The sequence below is a fragment of the Suillus clintonianus genome, assembly GCF_016758775.1.
Source record: "Suillus clintonianus strain FC179 chromosome Unknown DEU56scaffold_22, whole genome shotgun sequence".
NCBI lineage: Eukaryota > Fungi > Basidiomycota > Agaricomycetes > Boletales > Suillaceae > Suillus > Suillus clintonianus.
Genome location: NW_024539246.1, coordinates 426358 through 451866, shown reverse-complemented (window position 1 = coordinate 451866; position 25509 = coordinate 426358). Strand labels below are relative to the sequence as shown.

Sequence of the window (25509 nt, the reverse complement as noted above, 5' to 3'; positions counted from 1 at the left end):
CCTTTGATAGAAAATGAGCCACCCCGCACGCGGTAACCAGGGGTTCATTATAGTGAAGGCTTCAAACGTTCTGATTCAGTATTCGACATTGCAGCACACCCATGGCAACACTTCATCTTCGTGCGAGCCACAACCAGGAACCAAGTTCAAGGGGAAGTAACCACAAAAACGATCAGAATGCGTCCGTTGTGTAACGATATCAGATAAAAGCTTGGTTGTTCTGGCGGTGTTGTCCTCACCTTGTTCCTCACTTCTTCCTTCTGTTTTTGTACTCCTCATTGCCATCTGCTTGTGCAGGTTCACCAAAGGTAATCACTTGCGTCAACTCTGCACACACAATCTAATTATTCGTTCTAGTTAGGTCTGGGACCTCGTTTTTCAGTGGCAGGAACACTCCTTTTTTCTGTACATTCTTTTGACCCCCAGGATGCGGCCTCCTACGTATATCAGCCTTTCTTTGACCTTCCTCTCCTGCGCCTCGATCACGATTGCGCAATGCACCCTCAATATACCTCAAAATCCCCTTACTGCACAGGGTCTCGCCACTCCATATGAATTAACCGGGTGCAACGTAAGTCGTCTTTATTTTCTGTCTTCAAGCGCCCAAGTCACGCCCATTTATTTCTCTCTGGCCTTAGCAACTGGATTTTGCCAACCAGGGTGTGTTTGTTGAAGCCGCGATCATCGATCCTGCGACCGGCCAAATTCAGATATATAATCCCCTGGTCATCAATGCTGGGATGACAGCCGTCGGGACCACCAGTAACACCAGTACCAGCGCCAGCGCCAGCACAAGTAAGACCAGCACCAGCGCCAGCACCAGCGCCAGCACAAGTAAGAGCAGCAGTAGCAGCAGCAGCAGCGCGAGCACGACTTCCAGCTCAAGTTCGGTGAAGATCAGCATTACGGGCACCTCATCATCGACTACGTCATCAAGTACAACACCTTCCAGTTCGAGTTCAGTGAAAACGAATAACGGTGCTAGCACCATCGCCTCGACTCATACAACATCTGCAGGGGCTACATTGACCCAAGTTGCTAGAGCGGCCGCGACTACAGGGGCTGGCTTTTTCATTCCCCCGATTGTTCCAACTTTCCCCGCCAACGCAGTTGTTGCTTTGTGGTTTGGGTCTAACGCCCAAACTGTCACGCTCACGGGGGACACTGCAACCTGTGTCAATGGCTTGGGCACTTCAGTGTTTGGGCAGGTACGCCTTTGGATTACTGCGTCCGACAATTACCTGTCAACTCACCATTTCTACAGTTTGCGTACTGCAATGCGCCAGCATGGTTCAGTGCCGCCAATACAGCAGTTCAGAACGGTATGACGAAAGTCCTCGCCCCAGGTACAGGGTCTGGACAAGCCTGTCCTACCATTCGCGACTTCCGCATTGTCGATCAGGTCAGCATTGACTCCAGCCGTTAACTTGTATGCATCTGATCATAGAGTTGTGACATAGGATCAATCAGACAATGTCGTCACCACGTACCTCATGATCGGCACCGACACTCTTGCTCAAAATACTCCAGCTAACTCCAAGGCGAACCCCAATGCGGAGGTACTGTCGAATGGTGAGTTCAGCCCCACTGTGCCACGACCCAACTCAGCGATTGCCATTGTCTAGCATCCGACAATGCTCTCATCAGTGAATTCATACAGCCTTCTCTCGGGTGTACTGCTTATTCGAACCCTTGCACAACTTGCCCGAGTGGACAGAGTCCCGCCCTTGCCACTAATGTTAGTGTTTTACTTGCCATGCTTAATGCCAATCCAGTGACACGGGTGTTTCCAGGAACTTCAAGCTTCCTATTTCCCACCTGTTGGTGGTCCAGCAATGGTGCCTCTGAATGACCCTATGGTCCTTATCGATGGACAGCAGTCTCTCCAGAAAGTAAATCTATATCGAGCAGGTGTCAATCAAGCCCAAGCCGATAACGCGAATGCATCAGGCACAACATATTGGTATGTTATATGGGGCTCGCTCCGCATCTGTTTTCTAATTGATCTGTGGTCTGCGTCTTCGACAGCCAACAATTTGCGCAGTCAGGTCTTTTCATCTCCTTGAATCAACAATTGTTCACTGGCAAGACGTCGCCCGCTGCTGACCAGGCGACAAATCTATTCACTTTCCTAGCCATGAGGTTCTCCATGTCCTTTGGTCCAGTACCTGGTGAATATTATAAGCGGCATTCACTGTCATACGTTATTAATCTCCTTTTGCGGGGCTGTAGGTCTTGCGTGCACGCAGCTTTTAAATGTTGTTAACCCGGTAACCCTTACGACTGATGGAAATGGCGTTGTGACGGCTGCAACAATCAATACACAAGCGCTGCAGCAGATTTTGGGAGGAGTGGTAAGTGGATCCTCTGGAATTAAACTGGTGGGTAAATAATGCCGCTCGTCAGACGACTACCAGCACCGCCACCACCAGCGCTACCCAATCGGGTGTTCGTTTAGTGAGCACGTCTGGAGCTACGACTGCGACCCTCTCGACCATGACTGCTAGCAACACCACCAGCGCAACCCACTCGAGCACCCAGTCGGTCAGCGCCTCCACGGCCGTGACTACTAGCAAGGCCACCAGCACAACCCATTCGAGCACCCAGTCAGTGAGCGCTTCTACGGCCGTGACTACTAGCAAGGCCACCAGTGCAACCCACTTGAGCACCCAGTCAGTGAGCGCTTCTACGGCCGTGACTACTAGCAAGTCCACCAGCGCAACCCACTTGAGCACCCAGTCAGTCAGCTCTTCTACGGCCCTGACTACTAGCAAAGCCACCAGCGCAACCCACTCGAGCGTTCAGTCAGCTAGTGTGCCTTCTGTAACTGCGATTGCGACCACCCTTGCCACCAGCGCAACCCATTCTAGCTCCCTTTTAGTTAGCACGTCTGCTAGAACTGCTACTACGACTTTTGCAACCACTACTTCGCACCCCACGACTACAAGCGTAGCGGTCACAAGTCCCACCACGGTGGCTACTGGGATTACCTCGAGCGGCGTCTGTACGTCCACCGTCACCGTCACCGTCACAGCGACTGTCTGCTCATCCTCGGTAAGAATCAAACCAACTGTGTTGAACCTGATCTGTTAGCTCAATATCGTTCTTTCTAGACCTCTCAACCGACCTCTCAACCGACCAGTCATCACTATTCGGGTCAGGGAGGAGGACGTTATTGGCTCAGGGGACTTCCGGCAAGGGAGCATTCGCGGATGCAGAAAAAGAACAGGCACTCGTCCGACTGGTGAATGGCTGTGCCGCTCACTGGTGGTTCATCACACGCACGAGATGGATGATACCCCTGCAGTTTGATTTTGAATTCTTATTTGTGGACGTGCTGGATGTCGTCCCAGTGATATATACAATTGCCACTTAGCCTTCGTATCGCTTTCGCGTTTGACTTCACCTTTCCCTTGTTTTTCGTTGTCGCGGTTATTGTACCCAAGTCGTTCACGTCCTGTATGAGAAGTAATGATTGCAGATTGCGGCGAGGAAGATACACTTCAACTGGAAGTCTGGTACGCCCAATGTCGTAACGGGGCAACAGGGGGACAGGACGTGGTCTCATTGCGCGTAAAGTTTTGGAAATCAAGTTTGCTTAATCGATGTTCCGAATTTCACTAGTGTAGGGGGCAGAATTCAGGTCTGTCGGCCAAGAAAATCAACGAGAACGGCACTTGGCAAAATGATTTCGAGCATATCAAAAGTTCAGCATCGAGTGGTTTATGAAATTATGTAAGTACTGCCGCACGAACGTACGAATAAATTTTGACTTTGCAAAGGGGATGTACAGGATCAATCGATCACGGCGTGTGATTATAGGGAATGTGAGTATATGTGAAATATTGTCTAACCTCACAGAATGCTCAATGCTAAATGTTAAACAGTAAAGCTCTCTAGATCTTAGTCTTGAAAATATTCTCGAGATTAATGATTGCTATGCCCAAAGCACTTGTACGCCAGCATATCAAAAGAGGGGACCGGCGCTTGCGCGCCGCTACGATATGTATTATGGCCACTGAGCATCGTACGTACTAAGCAAAGGCAGCGGCTAAGAACTCCTCGATTTCTTTCTTGTGCTGGGCCTGTTCGCATGGATTAGAGTAGGTAGAAGATAAAAGGCCCAACCACTCACTTTGCTACCTGTAGCGACGGAGCTCGTTGGCTGCCTTCCAGCGTAGTACGGATATTTGCCTTTGTGGTACTGTGTCTCGTTGGCGGCAGTTAGAATACGGGGTCCAACATAAGTCCACGCCCCATTATTCAATGGCTCCTCCTACGTACGGGTTAGCTGGAATATCAAGAATCGACAAAAAAAGTTTACCTGGCACCAAAGTATATCTGCGTTGGGATACTTGTCAAGATGAGGAGTGATCTGTAAATGTAAATGTTAGTAAAACACTGTAGATGACCTAGCTAAGCTTACTCACGAGGTCGTAGGGGAAAGGTGAGATCTGCTCGATGCGGCTAATGACCACATCTTTGATGCCCTTGGCGTCACGCTCCTGAATGAGTGTCTGGTATACTTGACCTAATCCCATGGTGAGGTCACTCAAAAACAAAATAACGGTGCGACATACCGGTGCAGAGGATGTGACGCCTCACTTCCTCAGCAGGCACTAGGTGTTCAGGATGGGAATCGGGAATGTAGCGTTCGAAGTGAGTGTCGCCAACCATCTCCGAAAGATCCGAACGAGCATTGGGATGGCGCAGAAGTGATTTCGAAAAGAAAATAATGAGTGGCTTGCGGAAGTCGCGGTGAATTTGACGACGGAGCACATGGAACTGCAAGAAACTCAGCGGGATACTCACGAAACCAAAGGGAAGAACTCACATAATTAGCGGGCGTACTGAGACAACCTGATCAGTGGCGTCATGGGGGTTGGAAAGATACACGTACGTTGGATACACAACTTGCATATTGCAATCTTGGTGCTGCCTCTCAACTTTCTCTGGTGTAGGAAAGACGTTGGGATGATCGTCGCAGAGTTGGAGGAAGCGCTCAATCCTTCCGCTTGAATGCTCAGGACCTTGACCATCATACCCGTGCGGCAAGCTCATGACAAGGCCAGAGCGCTGCAACCATTTCCGTTCACCAGAGGCGATGAATTGATCGATGATGCACTGGGCATTATTGGCGAAGTCGCCAAACTGTGCCTCCCACATAGTGAGGGAGCTCGGTGAAACTAGTGAGTAGCCCAATTCAAATCCGAGAGTTCCGTATTCGGATAATGACGAGTTGCATACGACAAACCGAGCTTGATTTGAACCGAGGTCGTTCAGAGGGATATACTGCTGTTCATTCTTCTGATCATGAATGACAGCGTGCCGCTGAGAGAATGTACCTCTTTCCACATCCTGACCGGAGACGCGCACGTGTATCTTTTCGAGAGCAAGAGAGCCAAATGCAAGAGCCTCGGCGGTTGACCAGTCAATGTTGTGACCTTCTTCAACTGTCTTGCCACGGCCGCTGAGGATACGAGCAAGGTTGCGATGCGGGGTAAAACCAGGAGGATATGATGAAATGGCCTTTCCAATGCGCTTGAGAATATCTTCATCAGAACCTGTAGCACGGGTTGGCAGTGTCTCTTCTGCCAATTGCCGAGGGGAAGGGAAACCCTGCCAAGATGCGGATAGCCATTCCTTGCTGGTCGGAACATAATCCTTCGCCGCACCAGCAGCCTTCTCCAGCATCCCCCAAACCCACTTCTTATGCTCCTCGATATCCTTCTCAGTAAAGGTCCCGCGGCCGACCAGGAACTTCGTGTACTGGGTAAGTGGTGTTGGCTGCTTTTCAATCGCCTGATACATCCGCGGTTGAGTGAAATGGGGCTGATCCGTTTCATTATGGCCGTAACGACGGTAGCAAACGATGTCGATTACAACATCACGTTTGTACTTTGCGCGATAATCAGCCGCGAGTTGGCATACGAAGTTGACAGCTTCAACGTTGTCACCATTAACGTGGAAAATTGGGGCGTCTATGGACTTGGCGATATCGGAACAGTAAGGAGTGGAACGAGCGAAGCGAGGGTCAGTAGTGAAACCGATCTGGTTGTTCACGATGAGATGAATGGTGCCACCAGTACCATAGTTGGGTAAGTTGTGGAAGCCCATGGTTTCGTAGACTATTCCCTGACCAGCGAATGCGGCATCACCGTGAAGCAGCACACCCATGGCAGTGTTGTGAGTGGACTCATCGCCCTCAACGTTCTGTATGGCATAGGTCTTGCCCAGGACAACAGGATCTTCGGCTTCTAGATGTGATGGGTTGGCAACAAGCGACAAGGAGACCTTCTTGCCAGACGGCGTTGGGCGAACATAATTGGCACCAAGATGATATTTGACGTCGCCCGCTGGGTTGTCAACATCCGTACCCAAAAATTCGTTCAAAATGGCTTCGATGGGTTTGCGAATGACGTTGGCAAGAACGTTAAGGCGACCACGGTGAGGCATGCCCATCGTGACATGCTTGACACCATGATCCACGGATCGGTCGATGAGCGCCTTCATGCCAGGAATCAACGCCTCACAGCCTTCGAGACCGAAACGCTTCTCATTCGGGTACTTGCTAGCGATAAATTTCTCGAAGGACTCTGACCATATGAGACGGTCAAGAATCATGCGCTTCTCCTCCACTGTATAGTTCCAGGGCTTTGGAATCTCGACACGCTCCCTGATCCAGTCGCACTGCTCCTTGTCCGGAATGTGAACATACTGAATGCCCACAGCACCACCTACAGACAAAATCAGGATTTCAGTTAGGTTAAATAAATAAAAACATAACTCACAGTATATCCGTTTGAGAAGTGCGATGATCTCCCTCAAACTCATTGATTTCCGGTCCTCTGTCGCGAAATGGGGGAGGATACCTGGCCCAAGAGCAATTTGCTTGTCCAAGTCGCGCTCGGTGAACCCGTAGCGGCTTAGTTCGAGTTCGGGAGGGTGAACATCTGCCAGGTCAGCATCTAGAATGCCGAGGGGATCCAGCTCGGCGACATGATGACCACGGACTTGATAAGCCCGTACAAGTAATTGTACCTATATGGGATCAGCTATACGGCAACATAACAGAGAGCATGAGTCACACCTTGAGATGGTCATCAAGCTCAGAACCTCCACCGGCATAAAGTGCAGGGGCACCGTCTGCAGGTGGTGTAATTAGGCCTGGAGGTGGCTGGAAAGCTTTGGCGCTAGGAAGGCCATGCTCCATGCCTGAGAAGTAGGCATTCCAAGAGGCATGAACAGACTTTGGATCCTGCTTCCAATTCCTGTACATCTCCTCTGCGTAGTATGCATTGGTGCCGTTTGCGAAGGGGTCATTCGGAGAAGGTGGTGTTGCGGGAGTAGCTAAGGTCCGGTGCAGAACTGTCGGAGTAAAGCGAGCAGCACTAGTAGCACTGAAGACACTTGGAAAACGCCGTATTGCAGTGCGCGTAATCATTTTAAAAGGCTACACTACGACGACGATGGCGAGAGCAGCAGCAATGGAGGCGGGGAAAGACGTAAGTGGTACTGCTACTAGTATGGGTTTTTACGCTTTCAAGCTGCACCTCCCACAACCCGGAATTTGCCGATTCTCGCCCGCCGGTATCAGGGCGCTGCAAACCCCGGCTCCCGACTCCGTCCGGCTTCCAGTGACGGTGGCATAGAATCGTGTGTCGTGCGAAGCAAACGATCCTTACAAGTAGATTGTGGAATGCACTTACATGTTTGTGTGGAAATCGTAAAGGGCGAGTTAGCTTGGTAACCACACACGGGCGAGTGAAGTCGTGCTCTAAAGCGGAAGCTGAGGGATGGCGCCGCCATTATTGGGCAGTAAGTAGCTAGCAAGGACACATCTCAACGACTCATGAAGGACTTTTATTCCCCACCACAACAGTAAGAAGGAATATACAATACGGCGGGTGGATGGACAAACGCCGTCTTTTCAAATGGGCGAGCTTAACTCTCGTGTATGAGACTGTGCATCAGCCGGCTCGTTTGTCTCCAGAAAACCCAAGCTCATTGGGCCAATCCCCCACGCACCGCGTCTCGTCCGCAAAATCGGGGAGCTCAAGATCATAACAATTCCATGGACAGATGAGCAAGAATATCTGCTGAGTAGGCCATGCAGACAAGAATAAAATCAGCTTGTCTTCCATTCTCATTGCCAGGTCTTGGAGCCCGTCTGCCTTGATATCATAGGTAAAGCATTTGTTTACATTTTGACCAGGCTTCCGTCTGACTGCTGTGAGACGAAATATAAGGCAAGGCAACTGCAGTCTGACGTTCGCGAAACGAGGAACGTTGAGATCGTTAAAAAGGGTTTACATGCTGACCCCATAGCCACAGGATTTCGCAGCGTCGAGACCAATTGCTGCATCTCGTCTTCAGATAGAGATGGCAGTATGCATGTCGAAGCATTTTATGAGGCAATGTCGGCTGGTAGACAACTATAGAAGTTGGATGATTTACGGACCCAGTCCAGGGCAGAAATATCGCCCGAATGAGCTACGATCTCCCGCAAGAGTCGTCGGAGCGCGTTTCGTTTCTTCTGTCCATATTTTGCAAGAAGGTAGATGCCAAAGATACCAAACAATGAGTACGCGATGACTTTCTCTAACATAGTGACACGGGTCGACGCCTATTGAAGTTTTTTCCGTGAGCCTGTCATCCCCGGGCAGAACGCGACGAGCGCCGGTGCATTTATGCCGTTTGAATACTCCAGCTCCTGCATGATACTGACAAATTGCTTGTGGTTGGGTGAGCGATCGTCGAAATATAGCGTCCCAACCTGCTTGGTAGAAGAGAACGATAGTAGGAACCAGTGACTCTTGAACAGTCCATTCTCGAGTGATCCAAACGCTGTTTGCGAGTGCGCCAGATTCTGAAGAAGGCGGAACATCCTATGGGTAGATGACAGTGAGTGCTGTGGCGATGCCAGGCGAACATGGAATTTACTGATTCTTGGAGCTCAACATCGTTGCACTGGTCAATGCAGCACGTATCGCTCCACGCCCAGCGACGCCCCGCATCACGAGCGACTTTCCAGAATTTCTGTATCTTCGCCATGGTTCCAACTGGACGCGATATGTACACATCCTCACCCTTAACGTCGTGCAGCAGCGGCTCCTTGATTTCTCACCTATGTGATAGCATGACCCAACCGAACTGATGAGCTACGTTTGGAGGAGTATATACTGCCTTACATGAAGGCGTTAACCTGTGGTTTCCGATTGCATAAACGCCCAGTGGAGGTGTTGAATAGACAGAGTGGAGCATTTTCCAGTTTCGCATAAGTGACTCATTGAGCAGTGGGTTCTACTTCAGATTGGCTGCTATATTTCTGACGTAGCTCTGGAGAACGAATCAATCATCTTCATGTTGACAATTTATTTTGGGCTTACCTTGCATCTGTCCGTCGGGAGCGTCAGATTTTGAAGACGTCAATTGCGTCTGCATAGCCGTGAAGTGCTGCATGCTTCAGTTCGTAGTCAAGAGAAGAAGATGGGTTGAGCTCAATGACTTCCGAATTAGCAATATCATCATACTTGTTAGAACAATGAGGTATGTGATACAAACCTTGGCCGCGTCGAAAAGGGCTGCTGGATAGAGGTTTCGTCCCATACGAAAAGTAGGAGTAAGACGAGGAACTCAGTTTGATTGCTGGCGAAAGTGTTTTTGGATGGACCAAAGGTGAACCGTTCCCTCGTCGTCTCCACTCACGAGCAGTTCCGAGTCATACTTAAATGTAACCCTGAAGACAAGTCACATGTACCTGGGGTACACTGCCACCACAGCATCCCAGCTTCGTGAAAGAGAGGTAAACGGGGGAACGAAAATGGTTGATGGTTAACTGCATATTGAAGTACCCTCACCTCGGGTAATCCATCGACTCATGTGGTCTCCTCTATGTCTCTCTGTGTGCTATGAAGTCCCATCTCGTTTTCCGCCTCTCACACCCCCACTTACTTCATCTTCAGCGCTCAGCCGTCGCACGGCGTTGGATCATGACGGACGTTTTGCAGGTCGTTCAGCGCTCAGCAACGTCTCTTTTACAAGACGCGAAATACGCCGATCTTTTTTTGAATCGACTCAACGAAGTGTCCTCGAAGCCATAAGTGCAGCGGCCGTGGATATTGACTCCCAAGTAACGAACAGCGTGCAAGAGTAAAGAAGTGACGGTCCTGTGGGCGCCACATTGTCCTCCATGAATCGACAAAGAATGTCCATTATGTAGCCCTTGCTCTCGCGAGCACAGCCCACACAAGCCCGGATACATCGTTTGCCATGACGTGCGCATCCACGACATCTCCAATTGCGCTTTCCTCGACACCCTCCACCCGTGCCTCGGCCAAGCGACGCGTATTAGGTATGAACAACAGCGTCATACATACCTCACGCTCATGCACGCGGTAGGCGAGGCGTAGCTCGTTGCCGGACTCACTATACGCAGAGAGAAGCGAAACGAGCGCATGGTGGGTTGAGGTCGTGGTTGAGAACCTGCGTGAAATCCAAGAAAGTTAGAAACGAGAAGTAGTCTGATGTTAGAAGTTACGTACCAATCATACAGTCCAACCACTCTTCCGTCTTCCACTCTTTCACCCGCGCCGATTTCCACAGCCTTCTCGACCTCTGCCCTGACACTCCTCAGCTTCTCGACCTCACCCGTCCCAACTTTTATCCGCTCTCGTACAGTGGCAATCTTCTCGTGCGCATATGCGAGTTCCGCGTCTAGTGCTTGCATCTCTTCTACTTGACCATCGAGTTGCTGGTTCGCCGTGGTTATTGTTAGTCGAGGATGGGGATGGGCCTGTCGCAAGCGGGTAAGTGATAAACGCGCATCGAGTATCTTTTGTGAGAGTGTGGATGCTTGGAGAGTGAGGGCCTGTGCTTTCTTGTAATCTACACCGACTTTTAGCATGAAGCAAATGAAAAACGCAGTAGTCCAGGAAACGAGCCTTCTTCTACGAATCCAGAAAGTGCTCGGAGATCATCCCTTCTCTCTGCTAGCTTCGCTTTGTGCTCACGCAGCGCAGCCTTCTTCTCCTCATTCCGTAGTCGGAGTTCTTCGTTTAGCACAGGTGTCACCAGTGGGGCGTCGTCACTGACAATGGTCTTCACATATTTATCCTTTGCATTTTGTTCCAGGTAAAGAAACTTGAGCTTTCTTAGGAAAGACTAGTGTGAAGGGTCGACGGTTGAATCGCAAATTGGACATGTAACACACGCACGATCTGCGCTTGTACATCACTCTCAACGATCTTAGGATCTTTGAGTCCCAGAGCACCATCTTCACCGACCCATTCTTCAATACCATCCCACGTATGTGCGGATAGTTCAGCACGGGCATTGACTATTCGGAGTCCCGCTTTTGCATCATCCAGCGTAGCCTGAAGATTTCTCGCAGTGGTCAGATGTGTTGCTGACGACGTCGGATTCCTTGCAGCTCTGGAGGTGGTGAGGTCAATTATGGCAGTAGGTTCAATCATGATTGTGGCAGAAGAACTGCTAACGCATCAAGTTGACACAGACGCGGTCACGTGCTCATGAACTATTTGTGTCGAGCAACACACCAGCTGCAGTCCGTGGAATAAAATCTAAACCTGGCACACATGGCAGCAAAAACATCAATAACTTTGACATCACGACCTGAACCGATGATTAGAGAGGTGGTATAAATATATTTTACGTAGATGCATCTGACGGCCCCCACACATACATACACCATGCAATACAACAAGAGAGTGAGGTATGGCGTCCCTGAAACCAAAGCAGAGGCGCGGCTAGCAATTATAACAACAACAATTCGTCATCGCGTACACTTGCTTTTACAACACTTACTTTTTACTTCTACGCGCAGCTTAGTACTCATCCATCCATACTGAACAGCTCATCATCATCCGCCGTAACAACGGGCTTGCTCAACGGGCTCTGCGCGTGCCAGTTCCGGTTGCCAGGAGGGCCACGCTGCACACCCAGCGGCGAGCCTTGAGTTGGTGAATGCGCCAGGCCGGTGTTGTTCAGCGGCGACCGCGACGTCGCCGCAGCAGAGTATGACAGGCGCGAGAACATCGACTCCAGGCCCGCCATCGAGCTCGAGAGAGGCACGCCTCCCGCATCTGCAGCGAACAGATGGTCCGCCTGGCTCGCGGAGCCCCCGACCCAGTCCTGGTTAAGGCTGTATGGGTTGTTGTTGGAGCTAGGGCTGAAGGCTGCGGCCGAGGAAGGTGACATTGTCATCGGGAGTGCATGAATGCGAGAGTAACCTGCCGCAAGCCCCTGCGGCAAACTCTGCCCCGGTGCATGTGCCTGCAGAGCCCGGATGGAGGGGGAAATAGCAGCTGGGCGCTCCTCACCCTCACCAAATGGAATGGGGCGTCCAGATGCGTGTTCGTCAAACGGTGTGCGATGGCCACCGAGAGAGCTGATCCGCGGGGGAGAGAATGAGGTCGGGGGTGGGTTCTGGGGGGTGGGTGGTTGTAGGGGGGATCCAGCAGGTCGGCCGAGACCAGAAGTAGAACGCTGGATGCCACTTGGCTTTGAGTTAAGGTAATACTGGTGCAAAGAAGGCAGAAAAGCGGCAGAAGCATTGGATGGAGAAAGAAGGGAAGAAGATGGATTCACGTCTTCATTAGTAAAGGAGCGTCCTCCGAAGCCGCTCGAGGATTTGAATGAACTAGGTGTTCCAACTGCGAGATTGAATGCATGTGATGTGTCAGGAGAGCCAGGAAGCCCGCCGGTCCGCTCTGCCCAAATAGACTTTACATCGCCGAGGAGCGAGGTAGCAGGCACGGAACGTGAATAATGGTGGCGAGAGCCTTCCGCTTGCGAATGCGCAGTGAGGAAGGGAGGGTCAAGGCCGAGACCATTGTTGTGGACCTGAGCAGGGCGAACAGAGTTTGTACGCGACATTCTGCGAGAACGTTCCTCGGGGGTCAAAAGATCATTAAGGGAGCTTGGCAGGAACTCCTCGAGATCTTCGTCCTCTACAGCAACCTCGTGGTCGAGACCACGCATATTGAGACTACCGTCCCCACGGTTGACAACTTGCGAAGGGACAGGACCAAGTTCCGTCTTCCACGTGCCGAGAGATGCGGCGAGACCGGAGCGATGTTTCGTATCCAGTATGGAGGGTTTGGCATCATAGGACTGGAATACAGTTTGAGACTGAGCGGGTAGCGTGGAGGAGATTGCTTGAGCAGCAGTAGGCGATGTAGCAGGTGAAAATCCATTAGCGGGTCCAGTACGGGGAAGAGAGCCACGTGGCGGGGAACCAATGGGGCCAAGATCTGCAGAATCTGTAGGGCGATGTGATAGACCCGAACGTCGCGTGCTAGGCATGCTGAGAGGGAGTGTTGGTGGGGAGTGATTTTTGCTGTCTTCCTTAAACTCGCTATCTTGAGCGGGTGCTGGTGACTCGGGTTCGAAGGGAGGGGTATGTCGCCTCTGGAGAGGCGTTGCTGGCAACTTTTCTGTGTCATCTGGAAGGGAAAATGAGGCGAAATCGGTATCTTTGAGGGGTGGGGCAGGGGCGGATGGGGAAATTGTGGCCTTTAACGGCATGGAAATTGGGGGACGAGAGGAAGCGCTGAGAGTCCTTGTGGGAGCTGTGGAGCCGGAAAGAAGCCCTCCACGAACATTGCCTGGAGGAGAAGCGACTCCTGAGCCATTGTGCGCATTAGGATCTTTCCTGGCACTCCTCCCTGCCTTTGAGCTATCCTTTGGACCAGCACCTCCCGCAGCGTTGGCAGCGAGCTGGGCCGACTTCTTATTTTTCCTGTCCATAGACATACTCTGGCCTGGAAGAACGTGGGCTAAGGCACACTTGTGGCCAAACTTGCAGTTCCCCTTGACGAACCATGCGCAGACGTCCTTCTGCTGACCAGGCTCTTGGACGTTATGGGAGAAGGGACAAGAAGAGCCTGCTGTGCAAGCGCCAACCTTGAAGAATTTACAAGGTACATGGGAGAGATCTTTGGCTAGAGGAGAAGATATTAAGTCTAGGAGAGAAAGAGAAAAGGAGACTTGTAATACACTTTGAAGAAGACTTTGACTTGTGAGATTTATCCTTGTCACGGTCAGAATCTGTATATCTCTCATTATCATCCACTGAAAGTTTTTCAGGGTCCAATTTTTCGTTTGAAGGCATGATTAAAGAAGATTTGAATAAAGAAGGGAGAAGGAGGAAGAGGAGGAGGAGAACGGGTCGAGCAGGAGAAAACCTGGGTTGGAAAGTGCCTTGGCAGGTGCTCGGAGATTGCTCGTTAAAGGAATTAAATTATTATCATATTGATTGATAAGCCATCAGCAAAATTAGCCGAATAACCCCCCAAATATCTCCCACTTCACCAAGATCTCAACCCCCCCAATCTTGTTATTGTTCGGCATGTAAGTACTTGTTCCATCTATCTGCTCTCTATCTTCCGTGAACTAAATTCCAGAACATGGATCTCTCTCTCGAGGATTTCTGCGCCGACAAATCTTACCAGGTCCTTGAGCTCATCGGAGAGGGCGCATACGGTATCGTCTGGTATCGTCATATCCTGTCTGCAAGTCGACTGTGCTCACTTTCCTCTCAGTTCAGCAATACATAATACATCTCAACGCAAAGTAGCCATAAAGCGCATAGCACCTTTCGATCACTCCATGTTCTGTCTCCGAACCTTGCGCGAGATAAAACTCCTTCGTCATTTCCGTCACGAAAATATCATTTCTATCCTCGATATCCTCCAACCTCCAAGCTTCGATCAATTCAGAGAGGTTTACCTCGTTCAGGAGCTCATGGAAACAGACCTACATCGCGTTATACGCACACAGCAACTGAGTGACGACCACTGTCAGTATTTTATTTATCAGGTACGCTGCGGAAATACATATACACCAAGTACAAGTCTTGGTACAGAACAATTTTCCCTCATCGTATTTACCAGGCGTTACGTGCCCTGAAAGCACTCCACTCCGCAGACGTCCTCCACCGAGACTTGAAACCTTCAAATTTGCTATTGAATGCAAATTGCGACCTCAAGGTACGTGCCGTTAACATTGCTGAACATATGTGCACAGCTTTAAACACCCCCTAGGTATGCGACTTCGGTCTTGCTCGTTCCGCTCGACCGCCGCCAAATGTTGCTAATGATAGTAGCACATTCATGACCGAATATGTCGCGACCAGGTATGATTAACATCTGTTTTCCTACAAAATTTGTTATGACCAACCCGGCATCCTAAGATGGTACCGTGCACCTGAGGTCATGCTTACCTTCAAAGAATACACTCGTGCCATTGACATGTGGAGCGTTGGTTGTGTCCTCGCCGAAATGCTCAGCGGGAAACCTCTATTTCCTGGACGTGACTGTATGATGTCTTCCATTCATCCCTTGCCCAATTACTCACGTTTCTTGATTCCCATCCCCACATCAAGGTAAGTATAATCCAAATCATGAACACATTTTTTCCGTGTCGCCCCCTCAACCTTCTTGAATTAGATCACGACCAGCTATCAATTATATTAGACGTCCTCGGCACACCCTCTATCGATGACTTCTATGCCATCTCCTCACAAAGATCAAGAGAATACATCCGTGCACTGCCGTTCCGCAAGAGCAAACCATTTTCCCAGCTCTTCCCAGCCGCCAACCCTCTTGTGAGTCATCGTCCCATTTTCTGCACACCTGACACTGTGTCTGCAACGACTGAGATATCCCTTCCCACAGGCAATAGATTTCCTAGAGAAATGCCTAACATTCAGCCCAAGACGGCGAATAACTGTCGTCGAAGCTCTGCAACACCCTTACTTCGAAGTCTGTGTTTCCTCTTCAATATTTTCCCCGCTGACCCCGCGTAACAGCCCTATCATGACCCTGATGATGAGCCCATAGCCGACCCCATCGACCCCTCCTTCTTCGACTTCGACAACGGCGAGGCTCTACAAAAAGAGGACCTCAAAGGTACGCCGAAATGCCACTGCAATGTGTCCATTCATTGAGTAAAGCTACAGTACTTATTTACAAGGAAATTACAAATGCGCAAGCATCCCAGCCATCACTCTTGTTGGCTGCAGACGCCTAAATGTATTCGATATTGATACCCTCTAGTGTAGCATCGTATTCAACGGACCTGATGTATGTGGCACGATATCACATGAATGTAGCAAGAAATTCAAGGGCTTGATATGCCAGGAGGTGCTACTCAGGACATCTGGAGTGCAGTGAGTACGTGTAGTTGGCAAAACCGAGAGCAAATATTACCCCGCTCCATGAGGTTCTCCCAGGGGTTCTCCGCAAGTATCTCCTGATGCCGTTCAACGTTCAACCATGGCACTGCGGTTAATTCCTTTGTGTTGTTGGCATATGACGAACCTTAATGGAGGGCATTCTTATATGGATTCTTGAATGTCGTCATTGCTGCATTCCCTGCGTGCGCAAGTGCCTTCGCCTTATGCACATGCCCTCAAGCGACGCTAATGTATCCGTAACGCCGCCGTCGCCTCATGAGCCCAGAGAGATTTCGTGACCTACCTGAACTCCGATGTATCCAAACCGAAGCTTGTCTACGAGAAGCGAAAGAGCAGGTTGGATTCAGTAGGCAACGTAAACACCACTTTTTGCCACCCCCACCCGATTCATGGCAATTGCTCAACCACCCAGCTCCCGTATCTCGATATCAACTCTCACACCACCAGGTTGGGCTGACGCGCCTCAGATGCGATCAGAGTACCTCCATCCTTGCCTTGATCGAAGAGATCGGACATACACATAGAAGAGTTTCTTGCAACATCCTCAAGAATATACATATGCGAGCCGGAGGTTATCACAGATTGGGAGGATTGCCACTCCCATATGATTTTTTCTCCAGTCTCCAAGTAGTCTACATACATCAAAAGAACCTGTGCAATGGGAGTCATGATTTATAGTCCAAATATGCACGTAGATGGGGTTTTGTTTGTACCGCGTGAGTAGGTCTGTATTTCCCATCTACAACGTCCAATACGGAAGTATCAGGTGCTTCGAAGCTTGAAGAGAATGTTTAAGAGTAGGTTGCATCCCTGGGATTGCTCGATGGATACTAGAGGACAACAGACCAAAGGACATCATAGTAGGGTAATTTAAATTAAATGTTTGACCTTCACTGACATCATTCTACGTCGTCCTCTGACGCAGACCTTGACCCATCATCATCACTGGGCATGGCATGATTAGGATTCCGCACGAGAAGATCCTCAGTGCTCCCAGCTGCATCTTCGAGACATGAGATATCGAAATACACAGACAGAAACGAGCAAACCTTTCTCTCTGCGTGATTCCTCGTAGCTCTCCTGGAGCTCTGCAATAATGGTCTCCTGCATCAAGGCAACCTGCTCTGCCGATGCGCATGTTTGGTATCGTTTGAGGTATGGACTACCATCAACATTTAAATTAGTACAGAAAAGTATGATCGTAAAAGGGACTGCACCTGTTGACTTCCCAGAAAGCATCACCCCACCCAAACGAACTGAGGAGAGTCTCTGCATGCTGATCGAACCCTGTAATGTAGAAGGTCGCTGCAAGCGCCTCGACACAGTTCAACCGCCAAGGCTTGCCGTAATTGGTGGGGTTGGTGGCAAGCAGGTAGGGGACTGCCAATGACCCATCATCAGAGATGTATGTGAGATACAAATGGACTTACGAATCCGTTCGTGCGGGCTGGCAATTTTCGAGAATGGGACGTCGTCTATACGGGCCCAAGAACATTCGACGACGGCGACACCGTCTCGTCCAACGATCTCTCTATCGGCTGGACTCACGATGAGGGTCGCTTTTGGGCTGTGGTCAACAAATGATCGTTGTTACAGTGAGCGTGAATGGACGTTTGGGGCGGGACAGACGCACGATACGACTATGCCCCGAAATCTGGATCCCACCCTCAGTTCCGTTATGAGGCCGAGGCGGGCGAGTTTCTTCCCAGAGCATCGGCGTGGATCGCAATGGTCAAAGTCCTTGATTATTTAAATTACGTATCATGAAAACGGCACAGAGCGAATGATGAGTTTACGCACCCACATCGCCACGGGTACATCAATGTGCGGTCGCACAACTGTGCGCTCGTGAGTGGCGGTTCGACTACCTCGATAAATCACTCGCATTCATCATCTTCGCCTGAGGAACGATCTGAGCTTTCATCTTCGATAATGCTTGATGGCTTGGCGGCGTCCTCGGGGAAGCTAGACAGTGTTTGGGATTGCTTGGAGGCTCGTGCGCTACCGTGCCGTTGTGCGCGTCCACCACGCTTTTGTCTGTGCGCACGGGAGGATGAAGTGTTTGGAGTGTTCTTTTTGCCCATGATTAATATCGAACTCTTAAACTTCAAGCCGAGGAGGAACTTCGATGTCGAATTGCTTATGTAAGCAACTGATTGAAATTTCGGAAGTTGTCTAGAGACTTGAAGTCATTCATCAATGTTCTTCACGGCTGTCTGTCTTTCGAAAGCCTCGCGGCGTGCTTTGACACCGAAGCGGGGGAATAAGGATTTTTATAAAGGTGGGTCGAGCAATTACTTTTTTGGAATTGTTTCTCACTTGCGTTGGGCCGTCTTTAATTATGTTTTTCGTCTAAACGACTGGTCTTCTTATTTCGACACTCACACCGTACGCAGGAACTAGACAAGCATTTCTCCCTGGTGGGCATCGCACAGGTGCCCCAGGAAAACATGTTATTCGAGGCGCGTCGAAGTACCGTTTACTGGACGAGAAAGTGAGGGTATTTGTCGCGCCGAGTATAGAGGAGATCAAGAAAAGCGAGGTGCGTGCTATAGTTGTTATCGATTTACCTCTTCTCTGACTACTTTTTCTTTGCTGTCCTTTTTCTTTGCATCCGCACCCCGTCTCCTCTTAATCGTTACTCACGAACACGTATATCAACCCTCGTTCGATGTCTGCCCCCTTCGTCTATTGTTTTACTAACATTAGCTGAAGCCATACGTCGGGAAGGACGTCAAGCTCACAATGGTACAGAAGAGGGAGCTGTGGAATATCATGCCAAAACCACCAGCGTCCTCCCAGTCCGCTCCATCAAGCTGAACGAACAACCTTTTATTATCCTGTCCAACTCTGTATTATATCATAGGTCATAATATCATGCATACCTCCAATTGTAGTGCCCACCGCCACACGGAGCTCAGCAGGAGTGGGTGCCAGGGTGCAGGCAGCAGTCTTCATACCATACCACATATTGCCGATTTATTGCATCTCTCAGAGGCCTTCGGCGTAATCTCCAGATCTAGTTCATCCACGAGTCAAGACAGTAGATCTAAGTCGAACTTCTCAAATCCGGTGCTCAGTGTCTGGATCTGGACCTGCACGACATGGTTCGCGTCTCCATTTTTGTCCACACAGAGACGCAAGTTCTGTATGCATTATGATTTATATTATCAATCAGTGGTCCTGCCTAAGGGGGTCGGAAGCTTTTTGGCAGCCAACAGAGTTGCATGCCATCATGTTCAGCAGCTCATGTGTGCTGACATTGAGTCACAAAAGAAGGTACAGACATCTGTCTGGTATAAGGCTATGATTACTTTTTTGTCGGGGTATGACATGTAAATGTAGCCAAGCGACGCTCTATCCCCTACTGCACCTCCACTCGCAACACGTTGACACTGTACGCTGGGACAGTGTATGAAAAACTCTTACCAGTTTTAACCTGTGAAATGACGGGCGCAACAGCGTTGGGAGCCTCAGGCGAGTTGCTTGCAGTGCCAGAGCCTGAGAGGACTGTCGCAGTACCAGTGCCGTGAACACCGTCGAAGGGAAGCTCGAATGCCATTTCTTCAGCTGTCGTGCCCGTGTTGGCGATCTTGGTAACGAAATATGAACATCGTGACAGGAGAAGGAGAGCCTGAAGTACCTTGATGATAACCGTGTTCGTGGGTGCATCACGCGTGACACTCCAGTGGAGTGCCCCATTTACAGTAGGCAGGGTGCTTGGGAGATATTCTGTTCCACGGTTGACACTGAAGAGCTGTAGCAGATGTGAGGGACGCAATTCCACTCAGATATCAAATATTGCTACCTGTTGTGTATAGAAGCTGGTTGATGGGTACACCTGTGATGCACTAAGGGGACATGAACCTGATGCACATCCTCGATTGTTTTTGCAAGTAACTCACTCAAAAGAAACAAGGTTGGGTGTCCACTGATAGTTGGCAACGTTCTACAGTGCTTATAATTTTAGTGTTCACTCTGATTTCACTGTACAAATTAAGCTGACCATTAACAAGGGAGCATACGACGCAGCGAAGACGATGTCACTGTTACGCTCTAGACCAGTCATGAATGCAGCTTCTGCCGAAGATCCTATCCTGGTGTCAGGTACGATTCATGGCCACGAGAGAGCACGCACCCTGCATATCAGGGTATACGAGGCGACCGTTGGCAGGCGTGCCGAAGATATCGCTGGCGTTGGTCGATACGACGGCATATTCACCCTCAAAGTAGTAAGTGCCATTGCGCTTTCGGTTGTATCACAGTCAGCTTCCCAGTATGACGCGATGCAAATGTAGAGCGTACGAACCTCGAAAGAATCGTAGTAGAATGCATTTTCTGCGAACCAGCCAGGTGTCTGGTACACGTGATTGTCGTACTGCTTTGGGATGGGATCGAGGATGGGATCGAAGGGGTACGAGGTCGCGATAAACTCTACCAAGAAATGCCTCAGTCAGAGCAAGCTCCTGCGCAAATATTGCAGCGCTCACTCAGCTGAGGGAACGTAGCCGTCAAGTTGTCCGCGAAGTCTCTCCAGCGGTAGATATACCTTGTAGCGTATCATCGACATGCTCATTCATTATTAGTTTAGGTCAAAAACTTACGATTCCGATGCAAAGAAGTCTTCATTGCCAATCTCGACATATTGCAAAGGGAATGGTTCTGGGTGGCCAAGAGATGCACGCAGGGCAGCTGGTTCACTCGTGGCGGGGTTCCCGATGACAAAGTTGATCTGGTCGATTGCCTGTTGGATGTATGGTGCGAGCTCGTTCTCAGGGAGGCTGGCCCCGTTGAGCGAGTACCCTGTGCGTGAAGTAAGCATACAAATGATATGGAATGCGCGACTGTTATATACCTGCCCATACAGCCATAATGGGCTTCATTTCCATATCTTCGCAAAGATACATATACTCGAGAAGACCGAGACCGCTGAGAAAAAGGGAGGGCATTTTGTTATTGATGGCAGAGTCAAGTCACTAGAATGGTGCGAACTCGGTGTTGATGTATCCCCAGTCACCCACACGTCCTGGACGGTCAATTAGTTTGCCTACTGTTGCATTCCATTGCCAGCGTGTAGAAAAGCTTTGGCCCTGGCGTTGTATCAATGATAGAGTCCACAAATAGGCCGGTCGATTTTTATGTTTACCTCCTACATTGATAGTCAGCGTGGATGAATATGGCGCTACACGGAGCTCACCAAGTTGTTACCACCAGGCAAACGGAAAAACGAAGACTTCATGTCATATAATGTCTATGTGCTGCTCTCAGAACATACTGCCTGCACTCCAGATGAAAACTAACATACCTGTGCAACATCCATGCGCAGACCATTGGCTCTACCCTTGAACGTCGGAGGGAAGAGGGAGAACATTGCAAAGTTGATCGTCTCTCCGATAGCGCTGGCACCATCGACCGTGACCGTGAAGTTGTTAGCAGTTGATGCAGGACTTGAGGCAGGCGTAAGAGACATCATGACCTGCGTCCAGGTTGTGGTGGAGCCGGAGACAGGGACAGAAGCGCTTGCATAGACTGCACCAGTAGCAGACTGAAGCATGACAGTGAGCTTTCCAGAAAAGTCTGATGCACTGGGGAATTTGTAGTAGAAAGAGGAGTTGTAAGTCCAAGAGGAGTTGACGTTTATGCCTGGAGGGAAGGTAGTGAACTCGGTGTATAAAACCCCATGGTCAGTTGGACATACCCCAATAGCCCTCATTGCCGAATCCGACTTGACCAGAGGCACCAGTTGGGATGGTTAACTCGAGGGAGTTGGGGAGGGCATCAGAGAGCGGGGTAGGATCAGCAATGACTTTGATGTTTGCGCCGTTGATTGGAGCCCAGGCGAAGAGAGCAGCGTCTGTGTCTAGATATACGTTTCAGGGATTACAGTTCGAAAGATACAGATATGTGGATCTTACTTGGTTTCACCTGCTGGAAGGCGCGATTTTGGAGCACTTGTAAAAGGACCTCAGAAGCATGACAGAAGTGTAAATTGGATGAAACACTGACACTCAGCGTAAATACCGCCATCACCACTCTGCGGAAGAGTGAACGTTATTTTCCAAGGCACTCAAACTTATCTTGATCAGGATGCTCTTACATGCTATAATAAGGTAGGAAGTAGTTAATTTGAACGGGCCAAAGTCAAACACAGAAGGAAACGTACATTGATATCCTACAAGCCACCAATCGGTTGCATGTCAAAAAATAGTATGATTTTCACCACTATCTACTTGCCTCGAACATCTGGCCAACTGAGGAGTGGTATGTTGACACAAAATAGGGCCACAGGTAAATATATTGACTCACAAAGAAGGGGCGGAATGGTGTGGCTAGCTGTGCCATTAATAGTGACAGTCGTTACCGCGGCAGCACAGCTCGCGAAAATAGCGCTTGCAAAGACACTACGACTCAGGAGGCTGGACAGCATCTTGCAAGTCACTCCCAATTGCTGGGATACACATAGCCCACCAGATGCCCTTTATAATGAATGACCATGACGTCGGGGCGGACCGCCGTCGGGCGCGGTAAAACGCGTGATCAACACAAAGAAGTTGCAAAGAAGTGGGAAGGACCACAAGACTCGCAAGCGGCGGTTCGTGCAAAACGTTCTCCCCGAACTTCACTTGAGTAAATGACACGAATGTCGGTGTTACTCTGTGAAATTCATTCTGTCAAGGCTTATAACTGCCAGTGAGTACTAGTGACGGGTAGCAACCTGTTACCTGTAGCAACTTACATTGATCAGGAAGCTTAGGCTGAAGCCGCAATTACTCGTTGGAGTTTATTTTTTCCATGAGCATCAATTAGCCGCCGGCAGCCACTTCCGGTCACTGGTGGGCGGCCCGGCCAATGATTTCGGCGGCTCCAACCTGCTCCGAGCACACAATGATATTGCTCGTGATTGGCTTGCATGAAAACGATATTCCGAACTTCCCGCGTGTCGACGAAGCTACGGTGCTTGACATCACGCCAGAACGTCACGGTGGGTGCCTTTGGAACTTCCTGGTGGTGTTCGTGCCTCCCTTTCAGTCGAGGAATCGGATTCGGTCCGTTGCATTTTTCGTACAGCGGTTTCTGGTAGACTCCCATCCATCATGGTAGTAACTAGTATGGAGCTGACATGATGTTTTGTGCCTGCAGTACGTATTTATGAGCGACATTCACATGGCCCAACACTGTGACATTCGCAGGGACCTTGAACACATTCAAGTTGGTCTTGCAAAGATTGTGGCAATCAGACACGGAATGCCTCCCAAGGACAAAGAGGGATGGGCGACCTGCAAGAGAGCATTGGAGACACTAGGTAGACATCCACACTAGCTTTGGCCAGTGCCAAGAATTGTGAGAGACACTCTCCCGGTTGTGGGCAATAGTCAAGACGAAAGAGTAAAAGTACATGCCTTTGCTCGTGACCGGTACGTAATATGTACACGGGATTTGGGCTAGAGGCACTTGGTGGATCAACCTTGATTTACTCACTCATTCTGCCAGATTGCCATCATGGTGACCCTACTGTCACAGATCCAAGCTCTTGGGGTTATCGTGGACATTGATTCCATGGATCCCAAGGCAGCCGAATCCTTGTCTGTCTCGACGACGTTCCATTCCATGACGTCTAATCAGGCGATTGTGAATGGCCAGTTGCAAGTGCAATGGGACGCGAATTTGGAACCCCTTGTATCTCAGTATGTCCAGGACATTGCGATCGACATATCAACCGAGGATGGTATTTTGAATGTGCTGAATCTCGTGGTATGTATGATTTGGGAGTACAATGCGCATTGATCAACTTGAAATCCCGTCATGTAGACTGTCCTTCTCGCTAGCAAAGTCATTCCATATCTGGACAAGACGGGTAGAGTTCTCGCGCAGACATCACCTCGCACAGCATACGATAAGGATGCCACTGTTGCACACGCAAGGGCTCTTATCAGCGCTTTTGGCAAACGCGGCATATATAAGTGGGTAGAACATTCTAGGTCATTGTTCTGGAGGCAGACTGATCGTGCTTTCCTAAGGGATCGGGTCTGTATAAAAATACCAGCCACACCGGAAGGCATCCTTGCGTGCAAGGAGCTGGAGGAAAGCGGCATACGTACACTCGGAACTTGTTTGTTCTCTGTCCCGCAGGCTATGGCAGCATCGCAGGCGGGATGTCTCTCTATTTCACCTTACTTCAATGGCACGTTTCTCAGACTTGATACTAGGATTCCTATCAGCGAGATCTAATTAAAGCCCCCAGAATTACGAGTACACTTTCCAGAAGGTGCCTCCTCGTATGTTGAATACAACGACCCCGTTCGGCAGCATCCTATGTCACCGGTGATATGCTCAATTATACAAGCCTTCAAGGAGAAACAAACAAGCACGACTGTGGTGCCAGCGAGGTAAAAGCTGTTTTTACCCTGAATACACGGTCCACTCAACCCGCTTTGTGCCACCAGTATCATCACACTAGACGAGGTGAGCAATGAAATCGACGAACTTATGCTTGTTCATGTGCATCACTTTTGCAGGCTGTTGCTCTGGCAAGACTTCGTCCACATCACTTAACCATATCGGACAGGGTACTCGCTCTGCTCGCTGCTGCACCCGGAAGATCAGACGATGAGTTAGCTGCTGTTACATTGGAAGTGGCCGGAGAAAAGTCTGGTGTGTTTGCTGCGTTTTCGATTCCATACCGCGCTTATAACTTGACATGTTCACAGTGTTGGACGCTGACTATTTGTCCAACAGCGCAGCTGCCCTGCAAACCGCGCTTTCAAAGGATGCAGAAACCTCCCGGAAGATCAAAGAAGCTGTTGAGATTTTTGGTCAACAGGAGGAGAAATCGATCCAGTTCTTGCGGGAGGCGCTGTCCACCAAAGAAGCCTGACCTCACGAGTCACGACTAAATATTCATCCTGTTAGGACTGATGTTTCTAAGAAGCTCAGGTTACTGGCTGTAGAGGTGTACGTTTTGGAGTGGATCGCGAGCGTTGACACGTAAAAGATGGTCTTTGCAAGGAGAGACGCTGCTGATTAACTCGCTCGTCGACACTCTGATAATGGGTGATGCTGATATTCAACGAGCTCATCAGGTGATGATACGTGGAATGCGGCCTGAAATACTGACGAGCCAGAGGTTCTGTACGTCCAAAGATGATTCCTTGAGGCATAGGTGGAGTCGTAGACTCATCACCCAGTCCCAAACTGCTTGATGTTTTTTTTTCTGTGTCAAAGTACCATTTGCATATTTGCATCTTGTAACGTTGAACTTTGTGTCAATCACACAGATTCCAATTTGAGAG

General features: G+C 49.7%; 9 protein-coding genes across 9 annotated transcripts; 4 read left to right on the top strand and 5 right to left on the bottom strand.

The window, feature by feature from the left end:
• Positions 1-427: 427 nt before the first annotated feature.
• Positions 428-2393, top strand: DEU56DRAFT_733586 (uncharacterized protein; the record flags this gene model as incomplete). The annotated part of the gene is made up of 9 exons (XM_041348342.1): positions 428-571; positions 639-762; positions 1060-1208; positions 1265-1402; positions 1461-1572; positions 1626-1738; positions 1794-1963; positions 2029-2171; positions 2233-2393. The coding sequence occupies 9 exons, from the start codon at positions 428-430 to the stop codon at positions 2391-2393; spliced, it is 1254 nt and encodes a 417-aa protein (XP_041210405.1).
• Positions 2394-3704: 1311 nt separating this feature from the next.
• Positions 3705-7519, bottom strand: DEU56DRAFT_793467 (thiamine diphosphate-binding protein). Its single transcript, XM_041352766.1, has 9 exons — positions 7091-7519; positions 6792-7041; positions 4901-6737; positions 4835-4850; positions 4581-4785; positions 4431-4531; positions 4325-4375; positions 4136-4276; positions 3705-4085 (listed from the first exon to the last, which is right to left on the bottom strand). The coding sequence occupies exons 1-9, from the start codon at positions 7442-7444 to the stop codon at positions 4035-4037; spliced, it is 3006 nt and encodes a 1001-aa protein (XP_041210404.1). The 5' UTR covers positions 7445-7519; the 3' UTR covers positions 3705-4034.
• A 2695-nt stretch (positions 7520-10214) lies between these two features.
• DEU56DRAFT_733293 (uncharacterized protein) lies at positions 10215-11474 on the bottom strand (the record flags this gene model as incomplete). Its single annotated transcript, XM_041348326.1, has 4 exons — positions 10215-10485; positions 10545-10887; positions 10923-11163; positions 11217-11474. 4 exons carry the CDS (start codon positions 11472-11474, stop codon positions 10215-10217), a joined length of 1113 nt encoding a protein of 370 aa, XP_041210403.1.
• A 129-nt stretch (positions 11475-11603) lies between these two features.
• Positions 11604-14232, bottom strand: DEU56DRAFT_793455 (uncharacterized protein). The gene is made up of 3 exons (XM_041352765.1): positions 14020-14232; positions 11827-13964; positions 11604-11768 (listed from the first exon to the last, which is right to left on the bottom strand). Exons 1-2 carry the CDS (start codon positions 14132-14134, stop codon positions 11854-11856), a joined length of 2226 nt encoding a protein of 741 aa, XP_041210402.1. The 5' UTR covers positions 14135-14232; the 3' UTR covers positions 11604-11768; positions 11827-11853.
• A 120-nt stretch (positions 14233-14352) lies between these two features.
• DEU56DRAFT_793451 (kinase-like domain-containing protein) lies at positions 14353-16171 on the top strand. Its single transcript, XM_041352764.1, has 9 exons — positions 14353-14515; positions 14565-14841; positions 14916-15011; positions 15066-15157; positions 15215-15339; positions 15471-15628; positions 15699-15785; positions 15833-15932; positions 15983-16171. The coding sequence occupies exons 1-9, from the start codon at positions 14430-14432 to the stop codon at positions 16051-16053; spliced, it is 1092 nt and encodes a 363-aa protein (XP_041210401.1). The 5' UTR covers positions 14353-14429; the 3' UTR covers positions 16054-16171.
• Positions 16172-16805: 634 nt separating this feature from the next.
• DEU56DRAFT_793430 (uncharacterized protein) lies at positions 16806-18311 on the bottom strand. Its single transcript, XM_041352763.1, has 6 exons — positions 18020-18311; positions 17853-17959; positions 17650-17786; positions 17437-17599; positions 17269-17381; positions 16806-17222 (listed from the first exon to the last, which is right to left on the bottom strand). The coding sequence occupies exons 1-6, from the start codon at positions 18104-18106 to the stop codon at positions 17119-17121; spliced, it is 711 nt and encodes a 236-aa protein (XP_041210400.1). The 5' UTR covers positions 18107-18311; the 3' UTR covers positions 16806-17118.
• A 95-nt stretch (positions 18312-18406) lies between these two features.
• DEU56DRAFT_793426 (uncharacterized protein) lies at positions 18407-19271 on the top strand. Its single transcript, XM_041352762.1, has 3 exons — positions 18407-18500; positions 18616-18761; positions 18929-19271. Exons 1-3 carry the CDS (start codon positions 18419-18421, stop codon positions 19037-19039), a joined length of 339 nt encoding a protein of 112 aa, XP_041210399.1. The 5' UTR covers positions 18407-18418; the 3' UTR covers positions 19040-19271.
• Positions 19272-19406: 135 nt separating this feature from the next.
• DEU56DRAFT_793421 (glycoside hydrolase family 51 protein) lies at positions 19407-22985 on the bottom strand. The gene is made up of 15 exons (XM_041352761.1): positions 22956-22985; positions 22526-22896; positions 22226-22285; positions 21918-22079; positions 21525-21862; positions 21417-21470; positions 21212-21309; positions 20824-21096; positions 20710-20768; positions 20428-20653; positions 20226-20316; positions 20125-20168; positions 20028-20070; positions 19863-19976; positions 19407-19811 (listed from the first exon to the last, which is right to left on the bottom strand). The coding sequence occupies exons 2-15, from the start codon at positions 22644-22646 to the stop codon at positions 19584-19586; spliced, it is 1911 nt and encodes a 636-aa protein (XP_041210398.1). The 5' UTR covers positions 22647-22896; positions 22956-22985; the 3' UTR covers positions 19407-19583.
• A 523-nt stretch (positions 22986-23508) lies between these two features.
• On the top strand, positions 23509-25476 carry DEU56DRAFT_257109 (uncharacterized protein). Its single transcript, XM_041345325.1, has 8 exons — positions 23509-23634; positions 23711-23971; positions 24029-24180; positions 24238-24401; positions 24462-24606; positions 24664-24682; positions 24736-24871; positions 24928-25476. The coding sequence occupies exons 2-8, from the start codon at positions 23720-23722 to the stop codon at positions 25092-25094; spliced, it is 1035 nt and encodes a 344-aa protein (XP_041210397.1). The 5' UTR covers positions 23509-23634; positions 23711-23719; the 3' UTR covers positions 25095-25476.
• Positions 25477-25509: the final 33 nt, after the last annotated feature.

Excerpts from the sequence above, each read along its gene's own strand:
- DEU56DRAFT_257109 (XM_041345325.1), top strand. The coding sequence starts at position 23,720 with ATGGTGACCCTACTGTCACAGATCCAAGCTCTTGGGGTTATCGTGGAC. Across the intron at positions 23,972-24,028 it reads TGAATGTGCTGAATCTCGTG|ACTGTCCTTCTCGCTAGCAA; the intron begins GTATGTATGATT and ends CCCGTCATGTAG. Across the intron at positions 24,872-24,927 it reads AGTGGCCGGAGAAAAGTCTG|TGTTGGACGCTGACTATTTG; the intron begins GTGTGTTTGCTG and ends ACATGTTCACAG.
- DEU56DRAFT_793426 (XM_041352762.1), top strand. The coding sequence starts at position 18,419 with ATGTTCTTCACGGCTGTCTGTCTTTCGAAAGCCTCGCGGCGTGCTTTG. Across the intron at positions 18,501-18,615 it reads GAATAAGGATTTTTATAAAG|GAACTAGACAAGCATTTCTC; the intron begins GTGGGTCGAGCA and ends CACCGTACGCAG. Across the intron at positions 18,762-18,928 it reads AGGAGATCAAGAAAAGCGAG|CTGAAGCCATACGTCGGGAA; the intron begins GTGCGTGCTATA and ends TACTAACATTAG.
- DEU56DRAFT_793455 (XM_041352765.1), bottom strand. The coding sequence starts at position 14,134 with ATGCCTTCAAACGAAAAATTGGACCCTGAAAAACTTTCAGTGGATGAT. Across the intron at positions 13,965-14,019 it reads GTCAAAGTCTTCTTCAAAGT|CCAAAGATCTCTCCCATGTA; the intron begins GTATTACAAGTC and ends CTTCTCCTCTAG.
- DEU56DRAFT_793421 (XM_041352761.1), bottom strand. The coding sequence starts at position 22,646 with ATGCTGTCCAGCCTCCTGAGTCGTAGTGTCTTTGCAAGCGCTATTTTC. Across the intron at positions 21,863-21,917 it reads CGGCAATGAGGGCTATTGGG|GCATAAACGTCAACTCCTCT; the intron begins GTATGTCCAACT and ends CCTTCCCTCCAG. Across the intron at positions 19,977-20,027 it reads CCAGCTTCTATACACAACAG|CTCTTCAGTGTCAACCGTGG; the intron begins GTAGCAATATTT and ends CATCTGCTACAG.
- DEU56DRAFT_793451 (XM_041352764.1), top strand. The coding sequence starts at position 14,430 with ATGGATCTCTCTCTCGAGGATTTCTGCGCCGACAAATCTTACCAGGTC. Across the intron at positions 14,516-14,564 it reads GGCGCATACGGTATCGTCTG|TTCAGCAATACATAATACAT; the intron begins GTATCGTCATAT and ends CTTTCCTCTCAG. Across the intron at positions 15,629-15,698 it reads TCCCAGCCGCCAACCCTCTT|GCAATAGATTTCCTAGAGAA; the intron begins GTGAGTCATCGT and ends CCCTTCCCACAG.
- DEU56DRAFT_793430 (XM_041352763.1), bottom strand. The coding sequence starts at position 18,106 with ATGCGAGTGATTTATCGAGGTAGTCGAACCGCCACTCACGAGCGCACA. Across the intron at positions 17,960-18,019 it reads ATGTACCCGTGGCGATGTGG|GACTTTGACCATTGCGATCC; the intron begins GTGCGTAAACTC and ends TAAATAATCAAG. Across the intron at positions 17,787-17,852 it reads TTTCGGGGCATAGTCGTATC|CCCAAAAGCGACCCTCATCG; the intron begins GTGCGTCTGTCC and ends TGTTGACCACAG.
- DEU56DRAFT_793467 (XM_041352766.1), bottom strand. The coding sequence starts at position 7,444 with ATGATTACGCGCACTGCAATACGGCGTTTTCCAAGTGTCTTCAGTGCT. Across the intron at positions 7,042-7,090 it reads AGCTTGATGACCATCTCAAG|GTACAATTACTTGTACGGGC; the intron begins GTGTGACTCATG and ends GATCCCATATAG. Across the intron at positions 4,532-4,580 it reads GCGTCACATCCTCTGCACCG|GTCAAGTATACCAGACACTC; the intron begins GTATGTCGCACC and ends CCATGGGATTAG.